A 14,661-nucleotide genomic window follows, 5' to 3' on the forward strand; every position below is an offset into this window, starting at 1 on the left:
TTTAATATTCTGAGTTTGCTTTACTGGGCCAGTGAGACCTCCCAAATATCTTGTGATTGTTTCCCCACTTTTTGGAGCACAGTAGGAGAGAATATCCCGTAGAGTTTAGGTGTTCACTCATGGCTTCAATCCAGAAATACTTACAGATTACACTTTATGTGGCAGGCACTGATCTAAGCACTGGGCTTATACCCTTGAATGCAAAAGGCAGAAGTCTCTGTCCTAATAGAACTTGCATTCTGTTGATCCGTCCCTTGGTTCCTGTCCATGAGTAGCAGCTAGTATGATGGGAAGTGTTGGAACTCCAGATCCTGGAAAAAAGTAGACATTCAAAGGCAGCATGACATCCCCGTGGGAATTATAGCGCTTTCTGCTGTTGCACTTGAAGGATGTATGGGCCATGGATTCTACCACTTCTCCATTTAATTCTCCAGTTTGCTTAGGATGGAAGAATATTCTTTGAGTATACCAGTGGGTTAGTATAAGTCAGGGCAGGTGGTGACAGAGTCATAGCTGCACTTTCCCATATATCTTCCCTGAACTGAATGAATCACTTCAGCTTCTTTTCTGCATCTTGACCTAGTGTATATTTTTCTTTCATCTTTTTACATGACAAACTCTAGAATGATTTGCTTTCATAAGACTGACGTAATAGCAGGACACTTTGAACATTTTAACTCATGGATTTGTCCACTCTGAGGATTTTTACCATAATTTAGAATGCAGGGTCCTTCTGCATCTCACCTTCATTGGGGAATTGCACTGCCTTCCTGAAATGGATGACATCATGTTTCTAGGACATGGGAAGTTGGAAGTAGCAGGCTGAGTTAGAAACATGGTTTACTAAAGTTGGGAAATAAATCACAAGCAAATATAGGTGAATCTACAACAAAAATTCAAACAACCCAATTAAAAAGTGGGCAAAAGACATGAACAGATACTGTTCAGAAGAGGAAATATACATGGCTAAAAGGCACATGAAAAGATGCTCAACTCAACTGCTTATAAAAGCAAAACCACAATGAGATATCATCTCATACCCACTAATGGCCATTATAAAAAGGAAAAAAAAACAGAAAACAACAAGTGCTGGAGAGGATGTGGAGAAAGAGTGATCCCTACCCATTGTTTGTTGGAATGTGAAATGATGCAGACACTCTGGAAGGCAGTTTGACGGTTTCTCAGGAAACTTAGAATTGCCGTATGATCCAGCAATCCCATTTCTACATATATATTCAGAGGAACTGAAAGCAAGAACACAAACAGACGGTTGCACACCAACATTTAAAGCATCGTTACTTAGGGTAGCCAAGAGATGGAAACAGTTTAAATGTCCATCAATGGACAAGTGACTACACAAGCTGTAGTAGATACCTATGATGGAATGTTACACAGGTATAAGACAGAATAAATTCATTAAGTATATAACAATGTGGATGAACCTTGATGCCATTATAGGGAGTGCAATTAGCCAGAAACAAAAGGACAAATACTGTATGGTCTCAGTAATATCAACTAACATTAATGACTGAACTTTGAGACTTAAAGTTAAGAACACAGATTTTTCAGGAGATAAAAATAGGGTATAGATTAGGCATTTCATGCTGAAGGAATACAGAGTCTGCAAGAGGAGTGTTTGTAAAAATTCAGAAATGTATAGTACAGTACTATCTGATGGTCGCACAATAATATAAGTTCACTGAGTGAAGCTCAATATAAGTATGGTTGAGGGAGAAGGGCAGGGGGCAAGTATGACACCAGAAGTAAAAATAGAGGATAAAGACTGAGGCGGTATAACGTAGGAATGCCTAGAGCATACAATGATGTTGAGTAAATGTACAAGTATAGGAACACTTTTGCATGAAGGAGAAACAATGAATGTCAACATTGCAAGGTGTTGAAAGTTGAATGGTATACAGGAAAAGATTCAGTCAATGCAAGCTAAGGTCTCTAGTCAAGCCTAATTCTGTAATGTGCTTCCACTGATTAAAACAAAAACATTATGCCAAAATTAAATGTCAACAAGCAGGAGATATGGTAAGGGGTATGGAATCTTTGCAGAAGAAAAGGAAATGTCTTCATGTAGATATGGTAGTGAAGACATGACTGTATACTTAGGTTGGACTGTATGATGTGTGAATAAAACTTTTAAAATGAACAGAGTGAAACAAGGGCTAGAGAAAATGTGGAGAAAGAAATGTACCTACTTACTGTTGGTCAGGAAGCTGAGAGGTGCAGCGCCTCCAGAGGGCAGTGTGCTGGCTGACAGGAGGCTAGGGCTGGGCTTGCCATATGATCTTGAAACCCCTTTGCTCAGTATATGCCTGGAGGAGCTGAGATTGGGGACATGAATTGACATTTGCACACTGGTGTTTATGGCAGCAGTGTTCATGATTCACGATGAATGTAGTGTCCTAAGGTTATAATGACTGAGGAATGGAAGGGGGACCTGTGATGTTTCTATACAATGGACTGTTGAGCAGCTGCAAGAAGGAAGGAAGTTGTGAGGCATGCAACTAGGTGAATGAACCTTAAGGGATAGTATATTGAATGAAATGTCAGAGGCAAGAAGACAATGATTGTCATACTTAGTCGTATGTAGTAAATATATTATACAACCTCAGAGACTTGAATACGAAAGCTTGGGTTATCAGTTTTGGGGCCTGGTATAAAGCATCCTAGATTGTAAGCTGTTACAGCTGTCACATTTTTTCTGGAGTTGTAACTGTTACGTGTAAATTCGGAGATATGAACCATTTGTTTATAACCTCGTCATTCCCTGAAACTTCGATATTTATGTGACACCTTAGACTCAGAGTTGGAGCACGGAAGCTATAAAAGTCAGCATTACCTGTATACAGCAACAGTTACGACGTCTGAAAAAGTGATCAGACTTCAACTAGAGAGAAGAATGAAGCTGACCTGGATAGTTCTAAGGTAAATCAGAATTCAGGGTAAATGAGTACATCTCCATATTTGAAACTTCAACTTCTATGTGAGATGAAAGGGAGAGACATTTATTTGGTGCAAACGGTGGGGACAACCAACTCAATAAGCTGAGCCCTTGATCTTGGGGTTTGCCCCTATGAAACATTCCTTCAAAGGAGTGCTAAGCCTGCTTAAAATTATACCTAAGGGTCACTCCCAGAAAACGGCTTTTGTTGCTCAGTAGTGGCTTCTCTCTCTAAGCCAACTCAGCAGGTGAATTCAGTGCCCTCCCATCCACCCACCATGTGGGACGTGACTCCCAGGGGTGTAAATCTCCCTGGTTACGTGTGACAGAACACCCAGGATGAGACTGGACCTGGCAGCATGGGATTGAGAATGCCTTCTTGATCAAAAGGGGTAAGAGAAAAATGTGATAAAATGAAATTCAGTGGCTGAGATTTCAAACAGTTGAGGGTTAACCTTGAGTTATTCTTATACATTATATAGATATCCCATTTAAGTGTATGGTGTATTGGGATTGCTAGAGGGAAGTACCTGAACTGTTAAACTGAGTTCCAGTAGCCTTGATTCTTGAAGATGATTGTATAACTACATAGCTTTTACAGTGAGACAGCATGATTATGAACACCTTCTGCCTGATGCTCCTTTCATCCAGGGTATTGACAGATGAGTAAAAAATAAGGATAAAAATAAATAAATAATAGAGGGGGATAAGGAGTTTAAAAATTGGGGAGATTGAAATACTTGTGGTCAATGAGAGGGAGGGGTACGAGATATGGGATATATGAGCTTTTTTTCTTTTACTTTTTTCTGAAGCGATGCAAATATTCTAAAAATGATCATGGTGATGAATACACAACTATGTGGTGATATTGTAAGCCACTGATTATACACCAGGTTTGTCTGTATGTTTGTGAAGATTTCTCAATAAAAATACGTTTTTAAAAATAGAACCGAGAAGTCACAGAAGTCAAAAAATAGAAAATATCAGCATGTGACATGAGGCTGAGATGCAAGCGAAAGAACCCCAAAGACTGCGGGCAGTCAGCATCACATCACTACCGACTGTGAGAGAAAGCAAGCCTTGCCCGTCGTCACTGTGTAGTTCATCTAGCCTCACAACCACTGAGTCAGTCAGTTCCTGTTGTGATGCCAACCCATTGCATAGTATTTGTGATAGGAGCCTGGCAAACGAAAACAGCTTCCCTCTGAGTAGGACGGAAGAAAACCAGCGATCGGTCCAAAAGGAGGTCAAAGGCTATTCGCCAAATTTATTCCATGTTGTGTCATACCACACCTGGGAACCAGGAACCCAACCTTGTTTTTTTTTAGCCTGAGAAACCTGGTTGTAGAAAGAGCATAAAATAGTAAAAAAAAAAATAAGGGCATGAAAATGGATGATGGTGCTGGTGATGGAGACACAACTTTACAATCGCAATCATCCCCACTGAATTGTATCTGAAAATGGATAAAGTGGGAAATTGTAGGTTGTATATAAGTTACTAGGAAAAAAAAAGACATGACTGCACAACACAAAGAAGGATCGTAATATAAACTAGGAACTATAGTCAACAGTATAATGAAAATGCTATTTTTGGGCCTTCCGATGGTGGCTCACCAGCAGAGTTCATGCCTGCCATGCTGGAGACCCGGGTTCGATTCCTGGGGCCTGCAGATCCAAAAAAAAGAAAAAGCTTTTATCGTATCAATTGCAACAAGGTTATCACTGTAATGCAAAATGTTAATAGGGAAATCTGTGTATGAGAGGGGGACAGTATATGGGAACTTTACATTGATGCCTGACTTTTTTTAATTTACAATTTCTCTAATAAAAATTAAATACATAAGAAAAAAAAGTTAAACCCTAAAGAAAATAGAGACAAATTAATACAGATAAAAGCATAAGGCAATAGTAAATAAAGTTTAACTTGACAAATAAATCCAAATTTTAAAAAATATAAATAATATAGGCATATTTTTGCTACAGCAAAGAGAGAAGAAGAATATGTATTAGGAATAAAAAGATGGAACCACTAGCTTGGTGAAGTTTAAAAATTATATTACATACTGTAATGGCTAATTTCACATATCAGCTTGGCTAGATTATAGTGTTCAGCTGTTCGGTCAAGCAGTGGCCTGCTTGTTAATGTGGAGGTATATCGTAGGTCGGATTTGCATCTATAATCAGTTGATTTCATAAACAATCAACAAAGGAGATTGCCCTCAGCAACGTGGGATATTTTCTAATCCAATCAGCTGGAGGCCATAAAAGTCAGAAGTGAGGGTTTCAGAGGTCAGAAGAATTTCTGCTTCAACTTCAGCATTGGCTCTTGCTGGAATTACCAGCCAGCCAGCTTGCCTTGGGGAATTCAAACTAAGGACTTCAGCATCACCTTTATAGGAGTTTCCAGCTTGTGGCCTGCGCCATGGAGTTCCAGCTTGCGAACACCATGTTTGTGTAAATGCATTCCTTATAATAAGTTTCGTAATTATATCTATGTTAATTATATATATTACTATATATCTATATATATCCTGTCACTTGTATTTCTCTGGAGGAGCTTGAACAATACATACAGTTTATGCAACTTTTTATCAGTAAGTTTGAAAATTTAAACGAAAAGAATACATTTGCCAAGAAAGCTGAAATTCACCAAAATACACCAAAGAAGAGATTAAAAACATCCCTCAATTACATGAGGAGAAAAGAAAAAGGCTCCTAAAGTTTTAACCCCTAAAAGGACAGCAGCTTTAACCTTTAAGGAATGTATAATTCCTAGTTTTTTAACTATTGCAGAGCACAGAAAATATAGGACGTTTCCATATGTGTACCATGGAGCAAGCATGATCACACAAAAATCAAGAAAATAAAACCCATCTTATTTCCCAGTAGGAAAGTCAAGATTTCAGTTGCAAACCACACAGCAGTTTGGAAAACGAAAAGTGCACTGTATACTATAGGCTCGTTCCTAAAGTGAGCAACCTTCACCTTACCAAGTGTATACCCAGCCCCTAGAAATCCTATCCACAACTTTCTATAAGAGGTAGAAATTTGGAAAAGGCAAAACCTTCACTATCTGCATGCAGTTTTATTATATACTTAGAAATTCAGAAGAATCAACTGAAGAACTTTAAGAAAAAAAGAGAAGTTCAGTATAGTGACAGGTTACATGGTGAATATCCAAAACACAACAGCTTCCTATATGCTGTCAAAAGCAGATACACAGCATGATTGCAAAAACCAAAGAAAAATCATTCATCATATATCAAATACTATAAAATACCGAGGAATAAATTTAACAGAAATGTGCAAGAAGTTATAAATACAGTTTTAAACCTTTATTGAAGGAGTACAGTTAAAAGTTTTTATAAAATTGGAGTAAGCACCAGGAAGATGTAGTATGTTTTTTTAAGTTTTTAAATTTTTTTCAAAAGTTTGATGCATTCATTTTTTCACCTAAAAATATACCTAGATTTTTTTATTTTTCACTTTTTTATATATTTTTAATGTTTCATATATCTGTATTTATTTAATATTTTTTAACAATGCACCTAAATTTTGGTAATAAATTTTAGTATTGGCTGCAGCATCACAATATGGACACTTAGAGCCTTGAAAATTCCCGGAGAATTCTAAACATACGGTCACTCTTGGGGCCAAGTACCAGTTCCTTGCTATGACAGAAGGTACAGGTGGTCCTTAAACTGAAACTTAACTTCAGTTTAAAAATGAGAGAAAACTCCTCAGAGCTGCTTCCTCCATCATCAGTTTCAAATTTGGGGTAGAAAACCAAAACTGTTGGTGCTGTGATACGTAATTGTCTCAGATTCTGACAAAGTCACGTGGAGTGGCATAGGGCAAATCTTTTGGAAAATGAAAATGAAAACCAATTTTGAAAATGCTGCCAAATATGTCATTTAAAAGTCTCTCTGGTCAATGCAGCAGTGCTGGTAGGAGTGACAAACATGCGCAGGTGAACGTCCTAGCTGCATTCCCAAACACCAGTCTCTGGAGTGCAGCCAGAAGCCCATGCTAGAGGCTGCCCTGAATACATCTGCCTGACACCCAGGGCCACCAAAGACGCCTTTTTGAGGCAGTGTTCATCCATTCATCCAAGGAAGGGAAAGGAACAGGATGGCTACAACGCAAACTACAATGGGAGCCCAAGGGAGACAACTTTCTGGTAGGAAAAAACAATTTTGGTGGGAAAGGTGAACCAACAGGATAAATGAAAACAACACAGGTCTTTGGACTGATTTGGTATAAAGACTAGGCAGGGCGGGCAGTGGTGATTCAGTGACAGAGATCTCACTTGACATGCTGGAGACGTGCGTTCGATTCCCGGTGCATGTCTAAGCAAAAAAAAAGTCTCGCATTTCAGGATGAACAGGGGAGACATAGGGAGGCTGAGTTCTGTGAGAAGAGGAATGCGCCATGAGGGAAGGAGGGAGAGGAAGGGGCATCCTGCCCTATACCTCCTCATTTCTACTTTACGCTGTGCCAACCTGGCTTCCTCCCTTCCTCTTCTCTGGCCCTAACAGGCCAGAGGGGTCTGTGTTATGCCCATGTGGACCAGCGCCCAAGCCTCATTTTACACACTCAATCCAGGTTTTAGTAACAGAAGAAGTAAGTGACCCTTACACAGAGGACATGCTCAAGGTCACAGCTTCCCATACTGCTGCAGGTCCCTCAGTCTGCAGTCAACGGGCCAAGGACACTGGGCACTGCGGGGAGCACCAGAGGCAAGCGTCTTCGTTCCTCAAGCACATGGTCTGAAAATCACATGCTGGGATTTCGCCCTTCTTTCTCACCCTCCTCTTCTAACTTTCCATCCATCTCTCCCCCTCCCTCCACTAGGGGGTGGGTCAGGGGAGAAAGCAGGAACTGCATCAATGTTAAGTGAGAGCTGTGAAGCAAAAACAGGTAAAGAGGTGGGTGCAAGGTCTTACATGAGTTGTGCAGCAGGATTCTCAACCTTGGCACCAGGAACACTGAGGTTGATCCATTCTCTGTTGTCCTGGCTTTGCAGGATGCTTAGCAGCATCATCGGTCCCCTCCCACTAGCTGGCAGTAGCGTGCATGCACACACACACACATGCAATCAGTTGTGACAACCAAAAATGTCTCCTGACATAGTCAGATGTCCCTTGGAGTATGCATAGTCACCCCCAGTTAAGAACTGTTTTCCTACAGCAAGGAGAACAAAGGAGAAGAGAAACCGCAGCAGAGCAAGTGCACCATTCTTCCCTGGTTCCCGAGCTGCCACTGCCTTCTCATGTGCACATTGTAGGGTGTACTATCCTGCTGGAAATTGACCCTCCACCAGTGCTAATACAGAGCCTCACCCACCAGCCTGCAGCCCTGCTTGGACGCCTGCTTTCCATCTCCCTTGTCTTCTGTGCTGGGTTTCCTTATTTCTGCCCTGTTGGGAGGGTGCCAGAGGAGGTGCACACACCGGGTGGGCACTACCCCTGATGGACGGATGAGGATGCTGAGGCTCAGGGCATCTTCCCTGATGTGTCAGGACTTGGGTCCCGAATTTGGAACAGGCACCAAGCCACCAGACTATTTTCCCTTGCAAATATATTTAGGTTACAATTATATCCAAGGCTCTCTCGGCATAAAACTGCACAAATTTAAGCGACAGTTGTAAATTAATGATTTAGTGTTCATGGAAAACGATCAATTAATGAGATGATTACCTCATTTCTGCATAGATATTATGCTCAGGTAATCAATAAATTGTTCTAAGGAGTGCCTAGCTTATCTCTCTGTAGACCCGTTTAGATTCAAGTAGTGAGGTTTGGTTTTGTTTAGTTGGAGGGGAGAATCTGAGTGGCCAATCTCTGCCGTTGTAGGAGAAGTCTGTCTGGCCAGCTTTGCTGTGTCTCTGACCTGATCATTATATATGCATTTTGGTGACTCCTCTAAAAGCCTTGAAAGTGACCACAGACAGAGGAAAGAGTAATTCTAGGTAGCAGTACAAACTGGCCCCCGAGTGAATTGAGAAGAGCTCATCGGAGGACCAAAACAAGTCACTCACTCTCAGCAGGGATCCTGAAGATGCTTCCCCCACCTCAGGGCCTGACAGTCTAAATCCCGGCTCTGGACTTCACCGAGCCGAGGGCCCAGCAGGGACGTGGTGACGGTGCATACACGGCCCACCTCAGCTCGCCTCACCCCAACTTATCTAGCCTCACAGCACCAGGGTGCATTTTTAAATAAATAAGCTATATTATCACTCTTGTAACAATATGAACCATAGAAATATTTTTTAAAACTTTTAATTCTCTTTCTGCCTTATTTTTTTTTTCGATTTCCAATTGCATGTGCCTGAATTTGTGCGTTGTTTGTGTAAAATGAGGTCCTACTGTGTACCCTCTACCCAGATTTACCAACTTTGAACTTTTTGCTACATTCATTACATCATTCTGTTGATTGTCTAAACATTTGTGAGTAAGCTGCACATATCAAGCTTTTTACAACTTAGTAGTTCCACGTATCTTTCCTAAGAACAATCGGCCTGTGTTTTGAGGCCAATGGATGTGAAAGCTTGGCTTTTTGACAAGATCTATGGTAGCATCTAACACTACACGGAAATCCCATGCCTAGAGCTGACAACTGAACCCTCTGTGCAGGGGAGGAGGGTGCCCCCAGGCAAAGGGACAGAAAAGGCCCCAGAGGCAGAGGAATATGTGTTGGACACTTGAGAGCCAGAACCAGGCCCAGCCTCCCATCTCAAGGCAGGTGGCTGCCCCACCTTCAAAGCCACACTCCAGATGCTCCCTAGAGAAGCCCACAGATGAGACTCCTCGCTGTCCCAATCTTAGGAGACGCTTCCAACAGCCACTTCACTGTCTCCGGTGCTTTTTGGTGGGAGGAGCCACGAGTTCCTGCCCACAAGGCTGTGGCATCTCAGTGGCCTCAATCCTTAGCTCACTGCACTCCCATTGGTTAGATTATGTAAGGAGGCGGGCACAAGTGCAAACCGGCAGTTACGGGGCTGGATGTGAGGGCCTCTGACTAGTGATTGGTGCACACAGAGAAGGAGGCGTGGCTCCTGAGTGGCTGCCGTGATTGGAGCGTGGAACGGAAGCAGAGCCCTGAAGAGGAAAGGACCTCGTGGTGGGTGTTGCGCGGTACCTCAGTCGGCTGACTTTTGTACCATGTTTTGACTCATTGCCAGGGCTCTGAACTTCTGGAGGAGGGCGGACAGCACGGAGGAGGACTGCAAGCAGCAAGAGAGGCTCTTGGAAGGTACCCACCCATAGGGGCGCCACTCCCCATCCCCCATCCAAAGCCTCTAGGGTCCAGAAGGGCGCTGCATGACCACGGTATTATGTATTGTGGTAATGGAGTAGGGGGCGTCTGTAGGTCCCTCTGTCTTCAAGATCTGGTCTTGTGTCAGCCACGCCACAAATTCTTGGCTCCAAAATGATGTGTTGGCAGAGAAATCACCTGGGGGTGGGGGCGTTGCTGTTCCCCACCTCTGCAATTCCCCACATGCCTTTATAGGTTGTGCACGTGACCAGTGCTCGGTTGTGCAAAAGATTCCTTTTCATATTTCCAGTAGTAGTGAATTGCCCTGATTTGAAGGTGAATTTGATTTTGATCTGAAATGGGCAGATCTTTTGAAGGCAAGTGGTCCTATTATCATAACACTTTTGTATCTTGAACCCAGCCCAGATTCTGACACTGAGTGGATGCTCAGTGGCTGCTTGTGAAGGCCTACTTTCATTTGGCGGGAGTCTTTCAAAATGTGAGAGGGTTTTGTTGAATGGATTGTAAGCCTGCTTTCAATAACACGAATTTTTTACTTGTGTTGGGTGCTTGGATGTGCCAAACGCTGGGCTTAGGGCCTTATGAGCATTTGTGTCATATAATCCTCACAATAGAGCTCACGAGGGATGTGGTAGTATTGTGAAGTTCATTTTAGTGCCAAACCAGGGAGACACAGACGGGTGAGTGAGAGTTGTGTGTGGCTGGTACTACCTCATACTAGTATGGACCTGAGCAGAATTCACTCCAACACTGTCAGGTCCAGCAGCCATGTTCTTACCCTCTGCTCTCCCCAGCTTCTGGACGCCAGCTCTGCCATGGGAGTCACAAATCCTTAGAGTGTACTTTGGAAAAGCCACCTCCTCTCTAGTCAACATTACTCTCTCTGCAGTGTCGTCTGCCTTCCGGCTGCTTGAATCTCCCCTTAACTTCTCCTCCAGCTCATGAAACCCCTACAGGGGTGGCTGAGCCTTAGCACATCTTTGACTTAAACGCTATTCCTTAAGATTGAGCTGAAATCTCTGTGTAGAGTTCACTAATGAGCGTTACTTTTACCAACAGGGCCACACCTTTGACAGGTTTTTAAGTGGCAGTTGTCTTCATTGTCACTTCCACTTTCTTCTATATGATTTAAATGAACAAATTTGACCCATTGTTTCATTTTGTTAGGATTTTCTTGGCTCGTGATTCTGTAATATGTTATAATCAAGAGTCTTCCCAGTCATCAGTCAATCCAAAACTTCTTTTTTGTGGTGGCTGTGATGTTGCGATTCAGAGTGTGGGCTCTACAGGCAGACCACCAGCTTTCCAATCCCAGTCTGTTGCTTGCTAACAGTGGTAGTTCAGAAAACAGAGGAAAACCCCACACTTCCTCCAGGTGATTCAAATGCACTATTACACTAGATTTAAAGCACCAAATCTATTAGGTTTTTGTGGTGTGATGTTTAGAATTTCCGTATGCTGCTGCTGATCCCGATGATGATCATAATGACGTTAGATTACAATTATGGATAGTTAAATCCTCTGTAGATGCAGATATGATAACAACTAATAGTTTTGGTTGTATTGTTTTAATATTTTTATTGAGAAACCGTCACACATATACAGTCCATACATGTACAATCAGTGGCTTACAGTATCATCACATAGTTGGGTATTCATCATCATGATCATTTTTAGAAATTGCATCACTCCAATAAAAGAAATAAAAAGAAAAAGGTCATACATCCCATACCCCACCCCTCTCATTGACCACTAGTATTTCCATCTACCCAATTTATTTCAAACCTTATCCCCCCATCCTTTCTTTATTTTTTACCCATATTATTTTACTCATCTGTCCATACCTGGATAAAAGGAGCATCAGACACAAGGTTTTCACAATCATACAGTCACAATGTAAAAGCTGTGTCATTATACAATCTTTTTCAAGAATCTAGGCTATTGGAACAGAGCTCATCAGCATCAGGTACTCCCCTCCAGGAACTCCAATACACCATAAATTTAGAAGGGATATCTATATCATGCATAAAAATAACCTCCAGGATAACCTCTGGACTTTTTTGAAATCTCTCAGCCACTAAACTTTATTTTGCCACATTTCTCTTCCTGCTTTTGGTGAAGATGGCTTCCTCAATCCCACGATGCCAGGTCCAGCTCATCCCCGGAGTTCTGTCCCACATTGCCAGGGACATTTATACTCCTTGGGGTCATATCCCATGTTGCGGGGAAAGCAGTGAGTTCACCTGCCGGGTTGGCTTAGAGACAGAGGCCACATCTGAGCAACAAAAAAGGTTTACTTAGGAGACTCATAAGCATAATTTTAACTAGGCTTGGCTTATTGTCAGCAGGAATAAATTTCATAGGAGCAAACCCCAAGATTGAGGGCTCAGCATATTGAATTTGTTGCCACCACTGCTTGTGAGAATAGCAGGAATTCCCCAAACAGAGCAGTTGGATATTTCCTCCTTTCTCTCCAGTCCACCAAGGGGACTTTGCGAATACTTTTTTTTTTGTGTGGTCTTGCACCAGGAATAGAAGCCGAGTCTTCAGCATGGCAGGTGAGAACTGTACCACTGAACGACCGTGACCCTGCCCTGAATACATTTTTATTCATTGCCGAAATTACTCTGGGATATATTGGGTCATAACGCTAACCTGGACAAACCAACAAGATCTCACACCCTAGACAAGATTCCCTGTATTTATGCTGTTCCACTAAACACCGTAAAAGTTAAATTACATAATATGTTATCCAAAATATATATTTTGCACCAAATAAACATCTCTCCCTTTATTTCATGTAGATGTTGAAGTTTAAAATACGCACCATATCATCCTTTACCCTCTGTTCTGATTTACCTTAGTCCTATCCAGATCTGCTTCATTCATATGTGTACTCGAAGTCTGATCCCTTTGTTTCAACTTTTTAGACACTTCCTGTATGAGATAATTCATGACTTTCATAGCTTCAGAACTCTAACCCTGAATCCCAAGTGTCACATAAATATATGAAGTTTCTGAGACCAAGCAGGTTATGTACAAACAACTCAGTATCTCAGAATTTAGAAACAACGGTTACAACTCCTGGGCATATATGAGTGCTGTAAGAGCTTACAATCAAGGACCCCTTACAGTAGGCCCCAAGTTGATACCCGTGCTCTCCACTTCAGTTCACTGAGATTGTATATTATAGATAGTCCATATGAGTGAGGCATGATAATATTTGTCTTTTTGTTTCTGACATTTCTTTCAACAGACTGTCCTTAAGGTTCATTCACCTAGTTGGATGCCTCACAACTTCATTCCTTCTGCTGTTACTCATTAGTCCACTGTATGTATACACCACAGTTCCCCCTTCCTTTCCACAGATGTTGTACCCTTAGGCCACCTCCATTCATAGCCAACAACTAACATTTAATCTTGATCTGTGTGAGGAACTAGCAGTTCTATGACTGTACATGAATGTGTCAGATAATTCTCATTTCAAACCTATTAGGCAGACATGGCTTTTGTCCTGGTTTTACAGATAAAAAAATGTCAGAGGGGTTAAGAAATGTGGTGAGGGTATATGTTTGGTAATTGGAAGAGCCGTGATTCAGAACCAGGCAGCCTGGCTCCAGCCTCAGTGCTCTTAACCACGGCACACCACTGCCTGTGGCCACTGTCTACACAGAGAACCATGGAGCCAGCATTTGAATCCGGGTCTTCTGCCTCCAGAATCCTGCATGCTTAACCACTATGTTCTACTGGCACTGACGTCAAATCAATTCCATTATCTTTCTAGATTTGGATCATTGTCTGCAATGTCTTCCTCTGGTAGGGCTCATTTGTAGTGTGTGTTTGCTTTAGGGATTGATGAATGCGACCTTTTGTTTATCCATCGCATAGGTGACACCAAGTTGAAAACTGTGCACAGGATTGTGACAAGGTTCTGTAGTGAATATGGCTTGATTAATGAATCGATCTACTTTAGTAGTGATGCTGTGACTGGCAATGTGCTTCTGAAAGTTGGACAAAAAGTGAATGTGCTTGTGGAGGAAGATAAAGCATCTCGTGGATTGAAAGCAGTCAAAGTAAGATTTGCATGAATTTGGGGACAGTCAGTTTCTAGCAGGCTTCCAAGCTTGCTTCTACTTATTCAACCTAAGTTGACCTGGTATAGTTGGTGTTAACTTGTGTAATTTGAATTCCCACTCACATGATTGTGTGGTTCTTTTGATGTTACCTTTGGGGTGGTACTGTTTATAAAATATGTATTATATATTCTTCTAGCATATCAAATATGATTGACAAGGATAATTATTGACTCTATACTATTTTACAAATTCCTTTTGTCAGGTAAGAAGCCATTTTCTGTACTATGCATTTATAAAAGTAGAATTGCTAGGTCGAAGGTGGTACATTCTTTATATAGCATTATAAAATCTATA

The 14,661-nt window shown here is 41.7% G+C and overlaps 1 protein-coding gene across 3 annotated transcripts in view; it reads left to right on the plus strand.

Annotated features, from left to right (window-relative positions):
- LOC143670385 (RNA helicase Mov10l1-like) overlaps positions 1–14,417 on the plus strand; it is a 43,367-nt gene extending 28,950 nt beyond the window's left edge. The window contains exons 6-7 of one of the 3 annotated variants that reach the window (XM_077145148.1): positions 10,137–10,207; positions 14,120–14,417. In XM_077145148.1, the coding sequence (XP_077001263.1) occupies positions 10,137–10,207; positions 14,120–14,123 (75 nt within the window). In that variant the 3' untranslated portion in view covers positions 14,124–14,417. Of the gene's footprint in view, positions 1–2,810; positions 2,931–10,136; positions 11,217–14,119 lie in introns of those variants that run through there. The other 2 variants (XM_077145146.1, XM_077145147.1) reach the window with 2 other exon arrangements.
- The last annotated feature ends 244 nt before the right edge of the window (positions 14,418–14,661 follow it).

This window comes from Tamandua tetradactyla, chromosome X (assembly GCF_023851605.1).
Source record: "Tamandua tetradactyla isolate mTamTet1 chromosome X, mTamTet1.pri, whole genome shotgun sequence".
Lineage (NCBI taxonomy): Eukaryota > Metazoa > Chordata > Mammalia > Pilosa > Myrmecophagidae > Tamandua > Tamandua tetradactyla.